The sequence below is a fragment of the Artemia sp. Qi Xiang Cuo genome, chromosome 10 (assembly GCF_049724085.1).
Source record: "Artemia sp. Qi Xiang Cuo chromosome 10, ASM4972408v1, whole genome shotgun sequence".
NCBI classification, from domain to species: domain Eukaryota; kingdom Metazoa; phylum Arthropoda; class Branchiopoda; order Anostraca; family Artemiidae; genus Artemia; species Artemia sp. Qi Xiang Cuo.
This window is the reverse complement of record NC_142803.1, coordinates 47,869,094-47,883,968: the sequence shown is the minus strand read 5'-3', so window position 1 is coordinate 47,883,968 and position 14,875 is coordinate 47,869,094. Positions and strand designations below refer to the sequence as shown.

At 34.9% G+C, this 14,875-nt stretch overlaps 1 protein-coding gene across 1 annotated transcript in view; it reads right to left on the bottom strand.

Moving 5' to 3' along the window:
• Positions 1–14,875, bottom strand: part of Aasdh (Aminoadipate-semialdehyde dehydrogenase) — a 98,362-nt gene that overhangs the window by 46,825 nt on the left and 36,662 nt on the right. Inside the window, exon 8 of the mRNA XM_089095111.1 lies at positions 6,267–6,415. Coding sequence (XP_088951237.1) covers positions 6,267–6,415 — 149 coding nt within the window. The remainder of the gene's footprint in view (positions 1–6,266; positions 6,416–14,875) is intronic.

Here is a 14,875-nt window from a genome sequence, read left to right as displayed (position 1 = left end):
ATGAAGCTGAGAATAAAAGTTTATCTGAAGTTTACAAATTTTCAAGCAAAAAACAAAATTCCCCTTTGACTGGAAGAAGTCTAACTACAGTTGGACTCAGAAATGGGGGAAAGGAAGGAGGAATTTCCTGGAATCTTGTCATTTGCACATCTGCTAGAAGGAGTTGTCAATATCACAACCAAACTTCACAGGAAGTAAAATATAATAGGCTAGTCGTGCCTTTTGACTGTCGAGACGCAGTTTAGCCTCTGCTGGGGAGGGGCTTTCTAAGCCCTTGTCACCAGAAGACCTACCAAACGAGATTGCTGAATCTCAACCAAATTCAGCGGCAAAGTAAGAGCTAGTTTATTATTCATAACTTTTAGGGATCAGAACCTGAGCTGATCTCTGTGGGAGCTGGAAATTGAGGTCTCAAATTTTATTTATCAGGAAAAATTACAAAAAAAGAAACTGGATTTGGTGGAAAGAACATTAAGTGTCCCAATTGTTATTTTTGGCTGTCAATGTCTGATAGAATCTCTGTGGAGATGGAAGGGAGTCCCCGAAAGTCTCGTCAGAAAAACATCTAGCAAAAGGCAAAATCAGGCCTCAGTCCAATTTTATGAGAAGCCAGATTAAGAATTACGTTTGGAATTTTCGGATGTTAGGACCCATCCCATCTTTTGTGAGGGGAAAGGGGCCCTTAAATATCATACCATGAGAACATATGACAGAAAAAAGATTTGTAGGAAATTTAATAAGAGTCTAGCGATTGAACAAATTAAAAGACAATTAGCACATTAAGAATTTGTTATGTACATTAAATCACAATTTACGTTGCAGAGAAAAGAAAGCAAAATATCTTCTAGGGAGCCTTGTTTAATATTTTCAAACACTAAAAGCTAGGCAACAACAACTGACAGTACTTTTTCGGCCCAAATAAGGTGGATAGGTAAAAAAAAAACTTGTTATCTAACAAAATCGAATATTTTTATAAACGCCTTTCCACAGATACCCTATCTTCTATAAAAACTTACAATTATAATAGATCATATTACATTTCCGTTTAAGATAATCACTATAATAGTTCTACAGAAAAAAAAATAAAAAAAATACACCAGACATTAAAAAAATATAACAGGACGTAACGGAAGAAGAAAGTTCAACGACCATAAAGATTACTAGAACACCTGGAGCATAATTGCAAAGTTCTTGTGTAAATTGAGATTTATTACCCACCTTATGGACACCTGAAATCTTGGTCTTGGAGGGTGGTGTTAAAACCCATATTCATTACTAGAGGAGCAAATTTCCCTTATTTTGTGAAGCATTCACATGTTTTAATAGATTTGCCTGACAAAAAATACCACAAGAAGAAGATAAAATAGCAGAAATATTTAAAATTAAAACAAGGTGTTGATTCTTTTTGCTGTTTCTTGAAGCTCTAACATAAATTTACTGTTCCGAAGCTACTCATTATGCAATGTGTATATCTACTGAAAATATTCAGAAAGAATATACTATTACGTAATAAGGTATGCAAATAGATGGATCCTTTCAGAGGGTCCAGCATCAACAAAAAAGGCCTATATACCTTTTTTTTATGGAAAAAAGTTGCATCTATTTAAGTCACATCTTAAGTAGGTACAAAAAAAAACACAGAGGCATTCCAATTCGACTTTGACACCCTCTTAGTTATGAACATTTGGGTACTTGTCGGTGGTTGGAAACACATTCAATTACGCCTAAGTTACATCTCAGAAAACCGGTTTCATAGCTACAAAAGCAAGCCACGGATGATACAATACATTGGACTTGTATAATTTGGGCTATATATTTGCACATTAGGGGTGGGGGTTAGGTTAGGTTAAGTTAGGTTTCCATAATTTTGTTTCTAAAGTATTATTAGGTTTTGTTACTTTTTTATTAGGATTACCTAACATCACTTTTTGGGTGTGTTTCCAATAATCAACAAGTACCAACATATATGCTAGTTTCTCCTTGATTGCCTAGCTCTTTCAAAATTCCTACAAAAACTTAGGCTCAAACTTTTGTTACAGGAATCTTGACTGCTGCAAATATTCTGATTATTGTGGACAACCACACGTTTCAATTGGTATGACCAATATGTTGCTAAGGCTGTAGAAACTTTCAAAATCCTAGATTTATTAAAAAAAAAGGTACAAAAAAACCAGAGGCATTCCAATTCGACTTTGATATCCTCTTACTTTGGAACATTTATACTAGTTTCTCCTTGATTGCCTTGCTGTTTCAAAATTTCTCACAAAAATCTAGGCTCAAACTGTTGTTCCAGAAATTTTGGCTGTTGCAGATATTCTGACCATTGAGACAACCACACATTTCAACTTCTTTACCCTCCCGAAAGATTCCTATTGTGTAGCTCAAAGCCCTTCGAATTGGCATAACCAGTATATTGCTAAGGATGTTAAAACTTTCAGAATCCCCAATTTCTTCGCTCGTACTTTTGAAAGGACACTTTTATTGCCTATAAAAAGTTTTGTTCATGAATATGCTTATTTCCCAACAGGGTCAATCTTATGAAATAAAAAACTTGTTTATCTTGAGTATCAGACATTGGAACATGAAACATTTGGTCCTTGAAAACTTTTCAGGGAAATTTTAATTACATATATTGTTTCGCCCTTCCCCTATGAACCTACTTTATATCAAAGACAATAAATACTTATAGAAGATACAACGCAATGCGAACATCCATAAAAAATATGCTTTTAAACATAATTCGCAACAACTTTTTTGCTTGCAAAATTCTGTTGTAGACTGAGGTTCTGATTTTGAAAACGAGTTAATTTTCGATCACATCCACTATTCGACCATTTTGACTTTCAAAAATTATGAGGGACCTATTTTTCCTAGTAGTAAAATCAAGATATGGAAAAACTCGAACCTAAGGCAATAGATGGGGGGGGGGCGTCTCAGTCACACTCCCATGCATAAGAAAAAATCACATATAGTATTCTGTTATATTCAGTTATACGTCAGTTATACTATTCAGTTATACGTCGGTTAAACAGACCTTTTCACTATCAAACCCCCTCCCATCCTGAATTAAATTCATGGGTGCATCCAGGCTTGAGTCCTCAAAGGGTTATTTCTATTATAAACTAAAACTAATCGTCTTTCTCTTATTGCTTTGGAATATATCTCAAACCCGAAGAATAAAATGATCCCCTTATGATTCACCTTTGACTTAACGACTTTTCTCGAGATCTTCTTTATCTATAAAATAAAATAGCTATTTTTAGAATCAACTTATTTTCAAATCCCACCCACTTCCTGCCTTTCTTGATTGGTAAAGATCCGATATTTTATTCGCTATTTGAATCAAGACTAGAATTCATCCCAAGTCTAAGACTGTACACAGAGATTGGGAGGGGGAGGGGGTGGTGGTGACACCCCCAAGATAAAAAACTACATTAAAACCAATTTTTTCAGTTATACGACTGTCTAAAATACTTTTCCTTAGTTGAACCTTCCCTTCCCCTAAACCTAACAGAACTTCTGTACGGCCTTGGACTTGAGCTTCTTTTCAAATTTCGATTGGACTAGTAAAAAATAGGTCCTAACTGTTCTTTTTCAATCAGCAAGATCGTATAAGGTCTTGGAAATGTACAGAACCATCGATCTAGGCATAAAAATCAGCAACTACCATAAACAGGCTAAGTACTCGCGTAGTTAGCCCCCTTGGTTTTCAAATTCTGAAATTAACCGTATATATTACGTCACACATCCCAATATTCAGTATTTCAAAGTTAAACAGTGTGCCTATATGTGAGCTTTTACGTACCACGGATATCATAATATAAATATTCTCCCCCCCCCCTCTGCCCAGGTCTATTAATAGCTGGTACCGCAATTTTGTAATATTTTTCTTTTGGTTGTTTAAAAATTTTGAGGTTTTTAGGGGAGTATTACAATTTCATCAGTGTTGCCAAACTGAACTACGAAAACATATAAGCAAAATATTTAGTTGAATTATATGATGCTTTTCGCCTCTGAAAATTCAAATATATACAATCTATTAATTCTAAAGGACAGCTAGACCTTCTTAAGCTGTTTGACCCCATAGGTTTTTAACACTTTCTTTGCTGATTTTTCCTCGTACATTTTTTTTTCTTAATTTGGTGCCCACGACTTCTAAAAACAGCTTAACTGCATGTGGAGGTTTTTTTTTATTAATTAAGTAAAAAAGAAAATTTTGATTTTAACTGGAAGTAAAGAGAACAATTAAAACTTAAACGAACATAAATTATTCTGTACATGAGGGAGGTTGCCCCTTCCTGAGTCCTCGCTCTTTATCCTAAATTCTTAAAGTTCTTGAAAAATACTTCTCATTCAAATTCAACGGCCTTTATGTTTGAGAAGTTTTTATTACAAAATTGTGACAAAGAGTCAAACTTTAGCACAAAGAGCAAGGGTTGAAGAAGGGGCAGTCTTCATCATATACGAAATAATTTCTGTTCGTTTTAATTTTTAATGTTACTCCTCAGTTTCAGTTGAAAAACTTTTTCTTTATTTAATTTCTGACCAAATTCCAAATTATGCCAGGAAATCTCCTTCCCCCGGGTAAAATTTTCCCTAAGAAATTCCCCCAGAAAAAATTCCTCGCCAAGGAAAATTCTACCAGTGGAATCATCCCCTCCCATAAAAAATTGTATAATTCCCAATAACAAATATTAGGCTACATGGAAACGATGGGCAAATTGCGTAACTTGCAGCTGTTTCCCCAGGGACTATGGGAGGTCATGTCATTCCCCAAGGCATAGTTATTAGACCTTCAAACTATGCTGAATCAAATGGCTATCTCAAAATATTGATCAAATGTCTTTGGATAAAAAAGGGGCGAGGGGGTTCCAGTTCAAATGATCCCTCTCTCTATCTTCTAGAACCATTGGTTCGATGCGATCACCCCTAGAAAAAAAAAACAACAACAAAAAACGGAACATTTTTGTATATAGGAGCTTGAGACCTGTGCTGTAGGATTTTCTGATATGCTGAATCTGATGGTGTGATTTTCATTAAGATTACATGATTTTTGAGGTGTTTCCACCCTTTTTTGAAAATCAGGCAAATTTTCTCAGACTTGTACTTTTTGATGGGTGACATTAAACTTAATGGAACTTATATAGTGAATTACAGGTAATTACTTGGTAAGAAAAAACAAAAAAACTGTCTTCCTAATTAGTAACTGAGATAAATGAGCACTTGAACAGAGACCTTACTCATCCATCCAATTACCTAGGACAAAACAGTACAACCAACCCAATAATTCAAAAATCAAGTCCAAAATAGAGCAAATCAGCATCAATAAGTGTAAATCATTCTCCCAAAACCAAGCCATAGCACCTTAAGTCTACAAAATTTAATATTCCCCAAGTAATCACAACAAATCAGGGCTCCTCAGAAGAAAACTCATTGCCTAAACAGGTTTCGGCGCTTAAATTTCCTTACCCAGGCATTTTGAGCGCGCCATGTCATAGGACCATATGGCATACCCCTATGTAGTGACACCTGTGGAAAATCTTTAAACAATTCAATACTAAAAATACAAAAATATACCCCCAAAAAATTTTTCCAAGCTTCCTTCACCATCCCTCATTTAGAACTGAATCAAAGTAAAAACATCCCAACTCTGAAAGAATAACCCTTCGCCCAATTTATCTTCCATATTTGCATAACCCCAACTGTCAACCAAGGCCTTTTCACTTTCAAACTCAATTTCTACGAACTAATTTCCCAACATCCACTATAAATCAGCACCTGCATATGTCAAACCAAACCCTAAATTCCAAAAATATAAAGGGAAGAGAAAAAATTTTCATATTTGGAATCAACATAAAAACCCAGTTCTTTTTTATGTATCAATTGTTATCAAAGTTCCTTTTTTAGAGTTTCGGTTACTATTGAGCCGGGTCGCTCGTTACTTATAGCTTTTTTCCACGAACTGTTTGATTATTGAATTCCCAATTTGTCAAATATATACTGTTGTGTAAGCTTCCATTTTACCAGTTCAAACATTCAGTTCTCATTTTCTCTCTCCTTGGTGTAAACCAAGGACACACAGTCTCCAAAAATTCGCAGTCTCCGAAATTCGGTTGTCGTTTACGCAGTTTTTATAGTGATGGCATATTTCAGATTTGTCACAAGTATGATCTTTTTTCTTGTATTTCCTTTTTATTCTGCATTTTTTTTGTATGTTCGCTGGCAGAAATAAAATTATTATTATTATTATTATCAAAAGCAGTTACCTATATAAATAATGTTTCCACATTTTGATATTGCCGCCGAAGATTCAATTCTTCCACCAAGATGTGCTGTCCATAGTTTCTCTCCCGTAAGGCCATTAATTGCAGAAAACTCTTTCGAATGCGAGCCAATAAATATCAGAGGGTAGTCTCTAGAAAAAAGGAAACAAAAAAGACTACTTGAAAGTCTCAAATCCAAGACTAAGAGACTATTAACCTGTCAGAGTCAGGCTGGGAATCAGACCCGTAAATAAGTCTTGAGGACCTTGGTCCCATTAAGCAAAAGTGCAAATAACCTATATACGTCATCGTAACTGTGGTATCTCAACCTTATTTCGTTTTGAAAAAGTTTCTATTGAAGTAACTAAGAGAACATTAGGTTTTTGAAATTGCCCCAAAAATTAATTTTAACAAAACGGACGATTTATATTTGTATTAAAGTCAGTGTATTTATGAACATCAATTTTTTGGGATATCTCGAAGAGTCCAATTGTCTTCTGTGAAAACTCGGAGAAACTGGGAACTTAACGTGGAAGTGGAAGTTCTGAGTAATTCCATGGGTTGGGCGCTGTAGAAAATTTGAGTATGTTGTGATCTTACTAAATTTTAGATGAATAAGATCCTCGTTTTAAGAGGAGGCTCCAGTCCACAATAAAGGGATAAAAAAGCGGTTCCTGGGAAATACTTAGAGACAAATAGTTCAAATAAGGACCAGAGAAACAGAGATTAAGCGACTTAAAAAACTACAAGCAAATACGGAAGTAAAGAAAAATAGAAATACCCAGTCAGGGTCAGTTTGGGATCCCATTTAACAAAAGCACAAATAACCTATATATGTCATCGTAGCTGTGGTATCTCAACCTTTATTTTGTTTTGAAAAAGTTTCTATTGAGATACTCATGAGAAAAATTTCTAGTCAATCTTTACGAAGAAGTTGTTCAACTTGATGAAAATTCATTTATGTAAATTACGTGTTATCTATGGCATATTAAATTATTAATTTACTTAAATCATTAAAATATAGTAAATTAAAGAACATACATTGTTTATTGTAAATCGTATGATTAAGTTATAGGTATCCCTAATAGAAATCTTCTTTGTAAGTTTTTCCATAGAAAAGGTATCATCAAAGAATTCGATTCAAAATTAAGTTTAATTTCAAATTCAACTTAATACACGAACCAGTCAATAAATTTCCCCAACATCCCTTATAAGGGAGACTTCCTTATTTGGGATGTAACTTAGAAAAATATACACTCTAGGATTCAGAATTAAGAAAGAAAATAATTGCACATTATTCGCACAGTGAAAAGTCTTGCCCTTTGGAAATATTCTGAAAATTGTTATATGTATAACAGAAAAGTATCATAACAGGTTTCAATCAAAAAAGCAATTTTAATCTCAAAATAGCCCAATTTAAATCCAAATTCATGAAAAATCAATGAGAAAAAGGCAATCATTGATGATGGTCATCAAGGCAGTGATAGCCCTCAAATTTTTCTAGATAATAAATATTCTCTTTTTGAAAAAAATGGAGCTAAAAATTAGAAAAAAGGTTTAGAAAAAGTTTTATTTCATGCTGGTGATACACACACATAAATCTTAATTGAGTCTCTGTCAAATGGCACCAAGTCTGCGAATAACGAGGGTTGCGGCTTTGGGCTACCAACCATCTTCGGAAAAACCCCTACTACTGGAACCCCTCCCTGTAGATGCTCTGTGCGCAACTTCCAGCTCAGGGGGAGGATCTAAGGTCTAGGGTAAGGTCTGTAAAATACATACCTAATTTAACCTTAAGTTGTTTAAATGTATAAAGTAATATACTTGTAACCGGCAGGCTATGATTTCCCAGAAATATCTTATCGGTGTGGTTTCTAACACCAGAGCGCTAAGTTTTGTTTAGTTTTCGGCAGTTGTTTGGGGTTGCCGGTTGGTGGTTCATTACTGAAGTATACTTTGGGGTAATTCCAAATTATATAGCAATACTGTTCCTACAGAAATCATCAAAAGATTTCCAAGGTGTAAAATTCTCAATATTATTCTTGAATTTTAATAGACTGTCAGCTAAATTATCAAACGGTTTTATAACGAACTTTAAGTAAGGAGTGACATGGCCCAATAGTAATCGAAACTCTAGAAAAATGTATATTGATAACAATAGGTATATGAAAAAAATTTACTTTTTATACTGATTCCAAATATATAAAATTCATTAAGTTTAATGCTACCCATCAAAAGCTGAGAGCCTAAAAAAATTGCTTGATTTTCAAAAAAGGAGGAAAACACCCCCAAAATTCAAGCGATTTTAATGAAAATATCACTATCAGATTCAGCATATCAGAAAACCCTAGTGTAGAGGTTTCAAGCTCCTATCAGCAAATATGTGGAATTTTGCTTTTTTTTTTGTAGAAGAAAGGTCACGGATGCGTGTTGATTTTTTTTTTTTTTAAATTGTTAAACCAATTTATTAAATCAATTTAAATCAATGGTTCTACCGCCCTTTTACAGTAACCAAAAAGATTAGAGGGCAACCAGCCTCCTCCCGCCCCTTTTCCCCAAAAACACCCGATCAGAATTTTGATACACCCATTCGCTTCAGCATAGTTGGAAAGATCCTATGCCTTTCTTGAAAACATAACCCCATAGTCCATTTGGAAGGGCTGAAAGTTAAGCAATTTGCCCATTGTTCACACAAAAAAATTTTTATTGGGAAATAAACGGAAATTTTTAGGGGGTATTTTCTGCAGGGAGGGGAGATTTTCGAAGGAGAGAATTTTCGATGGAGAGGAAAGTTTCCGGGCAAAATTTTCAGGAGAAAACTTCACACGGGGCGGAAGAGGGGAAGGAGATTTCCCTGCATGATTTGAAAAACGGTCAGAAATTAAAAAAAAAATATTTTTTTCAACTGAAAGTAAGGAGCAACATTGAAACTTAAAACAAACAGATATTATTTGTATCTGAAGGGGGCTGCCCCTTCATCAATCTTTCGCTCTTTTCGCTGAACTTTGAATTTTAATCATATTTCTTTAAGAAAGACTGCTGAAACACAAGGGGCGTTGAATTTGAATGAGAGCCGTTCAACATGTGTGAGCCGCCTTCATATACGAAATAACTTCTATTCGTTTAAAGTTTTAATGTTGCTCCTTACTTTCAGCTGAAACAACTTTTTTTTTGTATTTAATCTCTATCTGAAATCAAAACCATATTTTTACAAAGCGGTAACTGGGACTTCTCTTACATTACACTTCGACCTGAAAGCTGATCCTACCAAGTTGATAAGTTAAAGGTCTTAGTGACTGCGAGCCAGAAGCTGTGATGTAGTTCAGAAGTGACTAAAATATACTTACATGACTAAAATATACTGACTAAAAAAGACTAAAATATACTGACTAGAAAATGACTAAAATAACCTGACTATAATATACTTACATGACTAAAATATACTGACTTAATATAACCTGACTACAAAATGACTAAAATAACCTGAATAAAATATACTTAACATGTTCAAATTTGACTTTTTAGCTGTCAAATAATTTTTGATGCTTGGCAAATCTTCTCGTTTACACCAAGAAACGAAAAACAATCACGAAGAACTCCACTAACGACCCGCAGTCCTTACTTTTATTTATTAAAAAAAAAAAAAAAATCCGTACTTTTAATCAAATTTTATTTACTAAAAAGCAGTACTTTTATTTATTAAAAACAAAGAATAAAGATGAAACTTGCCTAGATATCTCCTATTGCGCTGAAATTGTATTCAAGTATGTCAAAATGTGCCCAAAACTCTACAATCTGCTCTGTTTCAAACAGTTCGTGGTAACGAACTGTAAGTAAGGAGCGACCCGGCTCAATGGTAACCGAAACTCTAGAAAACGGGTTTTTGATACCAATAGACACATCAAAAGAATCAGATTTTAATGCTGATTTCAAATATACAAGTTTCATCAAGTTTGGTCCTACCCATCAAAAGTTCTTGCCTGAGAAAATTTGGCTGATTTTCGAGAAAAGGGAAAAAGACCCCCTAAGAGCTATAGAACCTTAATGAAAATCACACCATCTTATTCAACGTATTAGAGAATCCTACTGTAGAGGGTTTAAACTCCTATCTACAAAAATGTTGAATTTTGCATTTTTTGCCAAAAGAAAGATCACGCATGCGTGTTTATTTGTTTTTTTTCCCCCAGGGGTGATCGTATTGACCCAGTGGTCCTAGAATATCGTGGGAGGACTCATTGGAACCGAAATTAAAAGTTATAGTGCCCTTTTTAAGTGACCAAAAAATTGGACGGCAACTAGGCCCTCTCCCACGCTCATTTTTTCCCAAAGTCACCTGATCAAAATCTTGAGATAGCCATCTTGTTCAGCATGGTTGAAAATATGATAACTATGTCCTTTAGGATGACTTAATCCCTCGAAGTTCCCGGGGGGAGGGCTGAAAGTTATGAACTTTACCCAATGTTAACATATAGTATTGGTTATTCGGAAGTATACAGACGTTTTCAGGGGGGATATTTTCTGGTAGTAGGGGGGTGGGAGGGTCGGGGGTTATGTGGGAGGATCTTTCCATGAAGGAAGTTTTCATGGGGGAAGGGACATTGCTAAGAAGAGGGCGCCAGATTTTCCAGCATTATTTTAAAAAAAGATCAGAAATTAAATATAAAAAAACAAGTTTTCCAACTCAAAATAAGGAGTAACATCAAAACTTAAAACGAACAGAAAACATTACGTGTATGATTGGGTTCACACCCTAGTCAATACCTCGCTCTTTAAGCCAAAGATTTTTAAAGTACGCTCATAAGAGCTATTTATTCTAAATAACGGCCTATGTGATTAAGGGGTCATTTTTAAAGAATTGGAACAAAATTCGAACTTTAGCTTAAAGAGCGAGGTATTTACTAGGGGGCGAGCCCCCTAATAAACGTATTAAAAATATATGAATATAGAAGTTCGTTACGTAAGTTAATTCATAAGTTACGTATATTTATTACTAATAAAAACGTTTGTAAATTAAATTAAACAAGATTCGAGAAAGCCATTTAACCAAAAAAAAGTAAAATTAATATGCAAATTTTTTTTTAATTGTTCATGCACGGTGAGCCAAGATCAAAACCTATATTAATTCAAAAATATTAAAAAATTAAAGAAAAAAACAAGTTTTTTAACTGAAAGTAAGGAGAGACATTAAAATCTAGAATAAACAGAAATTGTTCCTTATATGTAAGGGGCTGCGGCCGCTTCAACGCCGTACTATTTTCGCTTTATTTTGACCTTTCCACAACTCTATTTTTTTAAACAATAAAAAATGTACCGTAAAGAGCGAGGCGTTGAGAAGGGGATATCCCCTTTCATATACGGAATAATTTCTGTTCGTTTTAAGTTTTAACGTCGTTCCTTACTTTAAGTTAAAAAAAAAATGTTTTTTTTATTTAATCACCACAAGGCTTGGTCTATTCACAACAGAAAAGTACCATAAGAGATTTCAGTCGTACAATGAGGTTTAAAATCAGACTAATCTGATTTTAAGTCCAAATTTATGAGACTTGTGTGGAAAACAGGCAGCCATTGCGATTGCTTAGAAATCTATCGACCCGGTAGCAGATTCTTTTTCAAACATTGGAGGAAAATTCTGTTTAAAAAAAACTAATTTAAGAGCCTATTGACGAGTTGATGACTTGAAAAATTAAAATGCTCTGTATTTATCTATTTTGAAATAAAAATTTGTATTGTAAGATGGGAAAATACTTCCAGAGATTTTCCACAGCAAATTAGCATGTGAATGAGTGCAGATAAAAAAAAAAAAACTCTGACAGTATTATCACCAATCTTAGCAGGAAAAAACAAGATTGAGATAGAAAATTGAAAGGCAAAACGAACTTTGAGGTTTACGAGTCCAGGACTATCTTCTACAACTAAAAATATTATGGGCTTTATTCATAACTACAATCCATCCACCGGGCATGAAAAGGTCCCCAGAGGTGGGTGTTTCAATAGTCAAGTAAATAGTTTTTCTTACCATTTTTCTTGAGGGGTTTGGCGTTGAAGAGTAAATAAATGGGATCGATAAAACTAAATAAGAAAGGTAATGATTCTGTAAAAGACTGTAAATCCTTCTCTCCCCCCCCCAATAAATACCACTGTGTGGCTGAGAAATACGCTAAAAAACAACAGGAAACTCGGAAATTCAGCAAGCTTAGACATATAGCCTAGGGCTATATCTGGCCCCATTAAGGGACTGGAACGCAATTTTGACGGCAGTAATTACTATATTTAAAAAAAGCAGAATGGAGAATCTAGTGGTTTACTTTTTTTTTCTATCTGATTTCTGTTCTATAAGAAACCTAAACGCCCAAGCTTCCTTCCATTTCCTTCCATTCAATTCACCGAGTTTTTATGAATTTAAAAAATTTTGTAGTAGGACAACAAAACTTTGAGATATGGATCTAAGCCCAAACTAAGGACTGAGGAGATACCTTAGCCTCATACAACTACATTTTCTCTACTTATGAGGTACAGATATTCTAAGAAAATCAGTACCAACTTCGATAAAAATTACAAATTCGACTTAGAAGCTTGATCAAACCCTAAGAACTGCTTTGTCAGGGCCAACAGTCTAAGGAGAAGCAGGCTCATATGAATCCTGAATTTTCTTTTTTTTTAAGCTAAGAAAGGTACATTTTACCTTATTATGCAAGGTATTTTGCAGAAAGACAAATAGATTTTGCAAAGGAAAGGTAATACTACAATAAGTTAAAAGTAGCACTTTTTAGTGCTCAGTGTTTTTTCATCATTTTCAAAAAATCATACATTTTTTAGTTATTGGCTAGACTTAGGCAAACACAAGACGACAACTTTGTCATTTATTTCATATATTATATTCCATTAAGTTATACAGTGAGACATCATTCCGTGGATCCCTGTTTTATAGTAGGATCAAAGTATAATCATACAGTTCGTGGCAACGAACCTTAAATAAAAAGTGACTCAGCCCCATAGTAACCAAAACTCAAAAAAAAAAAAAAATTCTGACAACAATAATGAGATGAAAAAAATCTACTTCTTATCCAAGGGTGATTGTATCGAACCAATAGTTCTAAAACATCGAGAGGGCTCATTTGAACGGAAATTATAAATTCTGGCACCCTTTTTAACTGACCACTAAGAATGGAGGGCAACTAGCCCCCCTATCACGCCCCTTTTCCTCCCAAAGACATCTGATAAAAAATTTGAGGTAGCCATTTGGTTCAGCATAGTTTGAAAGTCCAATAACTATGCCTTTGGGGATAGCATTACCCCTAAGATCCCTGGGGAAAGTGCTGCAATTTGCTTATTGTTTACATCAGGGGCGGATCCAGGTTTTTTTTTTTGGGGGGGGGGGGGCGCAAAATACGTTGATCCGAAACAAAATATTTAGGGGGGGGGCGCAAAACAGGTTGATCCGATAAACTTGCGTTATGAGTAAGTTTAATTAACACAAAATTGAGTTAATTAAGTAAATTACACTACTTTAGACTACGCTAGGGGGGGGGGGGGGCGCCCCCTCGCCTCCCTGGATCCGCCACTGGTTTACATATGGTATTTGTTATTCTGCGGGATTATTTTCCACTGAGAGAATTTTCCTTGGGCGAGACAGTTTCGGGGGGAATTTCCTGTCAATCTTCGAAAAACTGTCAGAAATTACATAAAAAACAAGTTTTTCAACAGAAAGTAAGGAGCAATGTTAAAACTTAAAATGAACAGAAACTATTCCATATATGAGCGCGAGGGGGGGGATTGCCCATTTACCATTCCTCGCTCTTTACGCTAAAGTTTGACTCTTTGTCCCAATTCATTCAGAGCGACTTCTGAAACAAAAGGGCCATTGAATTTGTATGGGAAGTACTGATAAAGAAATTTAAGGCTTTAGCACAAAGAGCGAGGGACGAGGAAGGGACAACCCCCCCCCCCCCCACCTCAGATACGGAATAAATTCTTTTCGTTTTAAGTTTTAATGCTGCTTTTTACTTTCAGTAAAAATTATTTTTTATTTTACTTAATCATTACCAGAGCCCGAACACTAGCATCAACGCATATAGGATTTTGTAACGGGCTGAATCTTGGTGCAAGGTTACCGCAAAACTTCTCAGACACATAAGTTTCAGTCCCTGAATTTCACACAATATATCTATCACAATAAAACCTGTTCGAAAAAGAACGTGCCACGATGCCACAAATCAGCTTCAGCTGAGTAAACATATTTCTTCTAATTTATCCCAACTAACCACAAACGTAAGTAACCAGCTTTCCCACGTGGCATCGATGCAAAAAGCACTTCGTTTTCCGTCGAAAGATTTTCACAGGTTGAAGGCTTAGCCAATAAATACCCTAAGAAGTAAAAGAAATGAGTCCTGTCCAGCACAATAGGAGATAACCATTAATTTACCCTAGCTTGTTCACAGTGAATGGGCCTTTTTTAAAATAAAAATTAAATTTGTTATATTCCAGATACCTGAAACAGACTTATCCGATTAGTTGCAGGGGGTCACCACCACAGGAGAATTTAACCATTAAGGGTAAAAAAACTAAAGCACTAGATATCAATAATGTATACACTTAATACGCTCTTTGAAAGC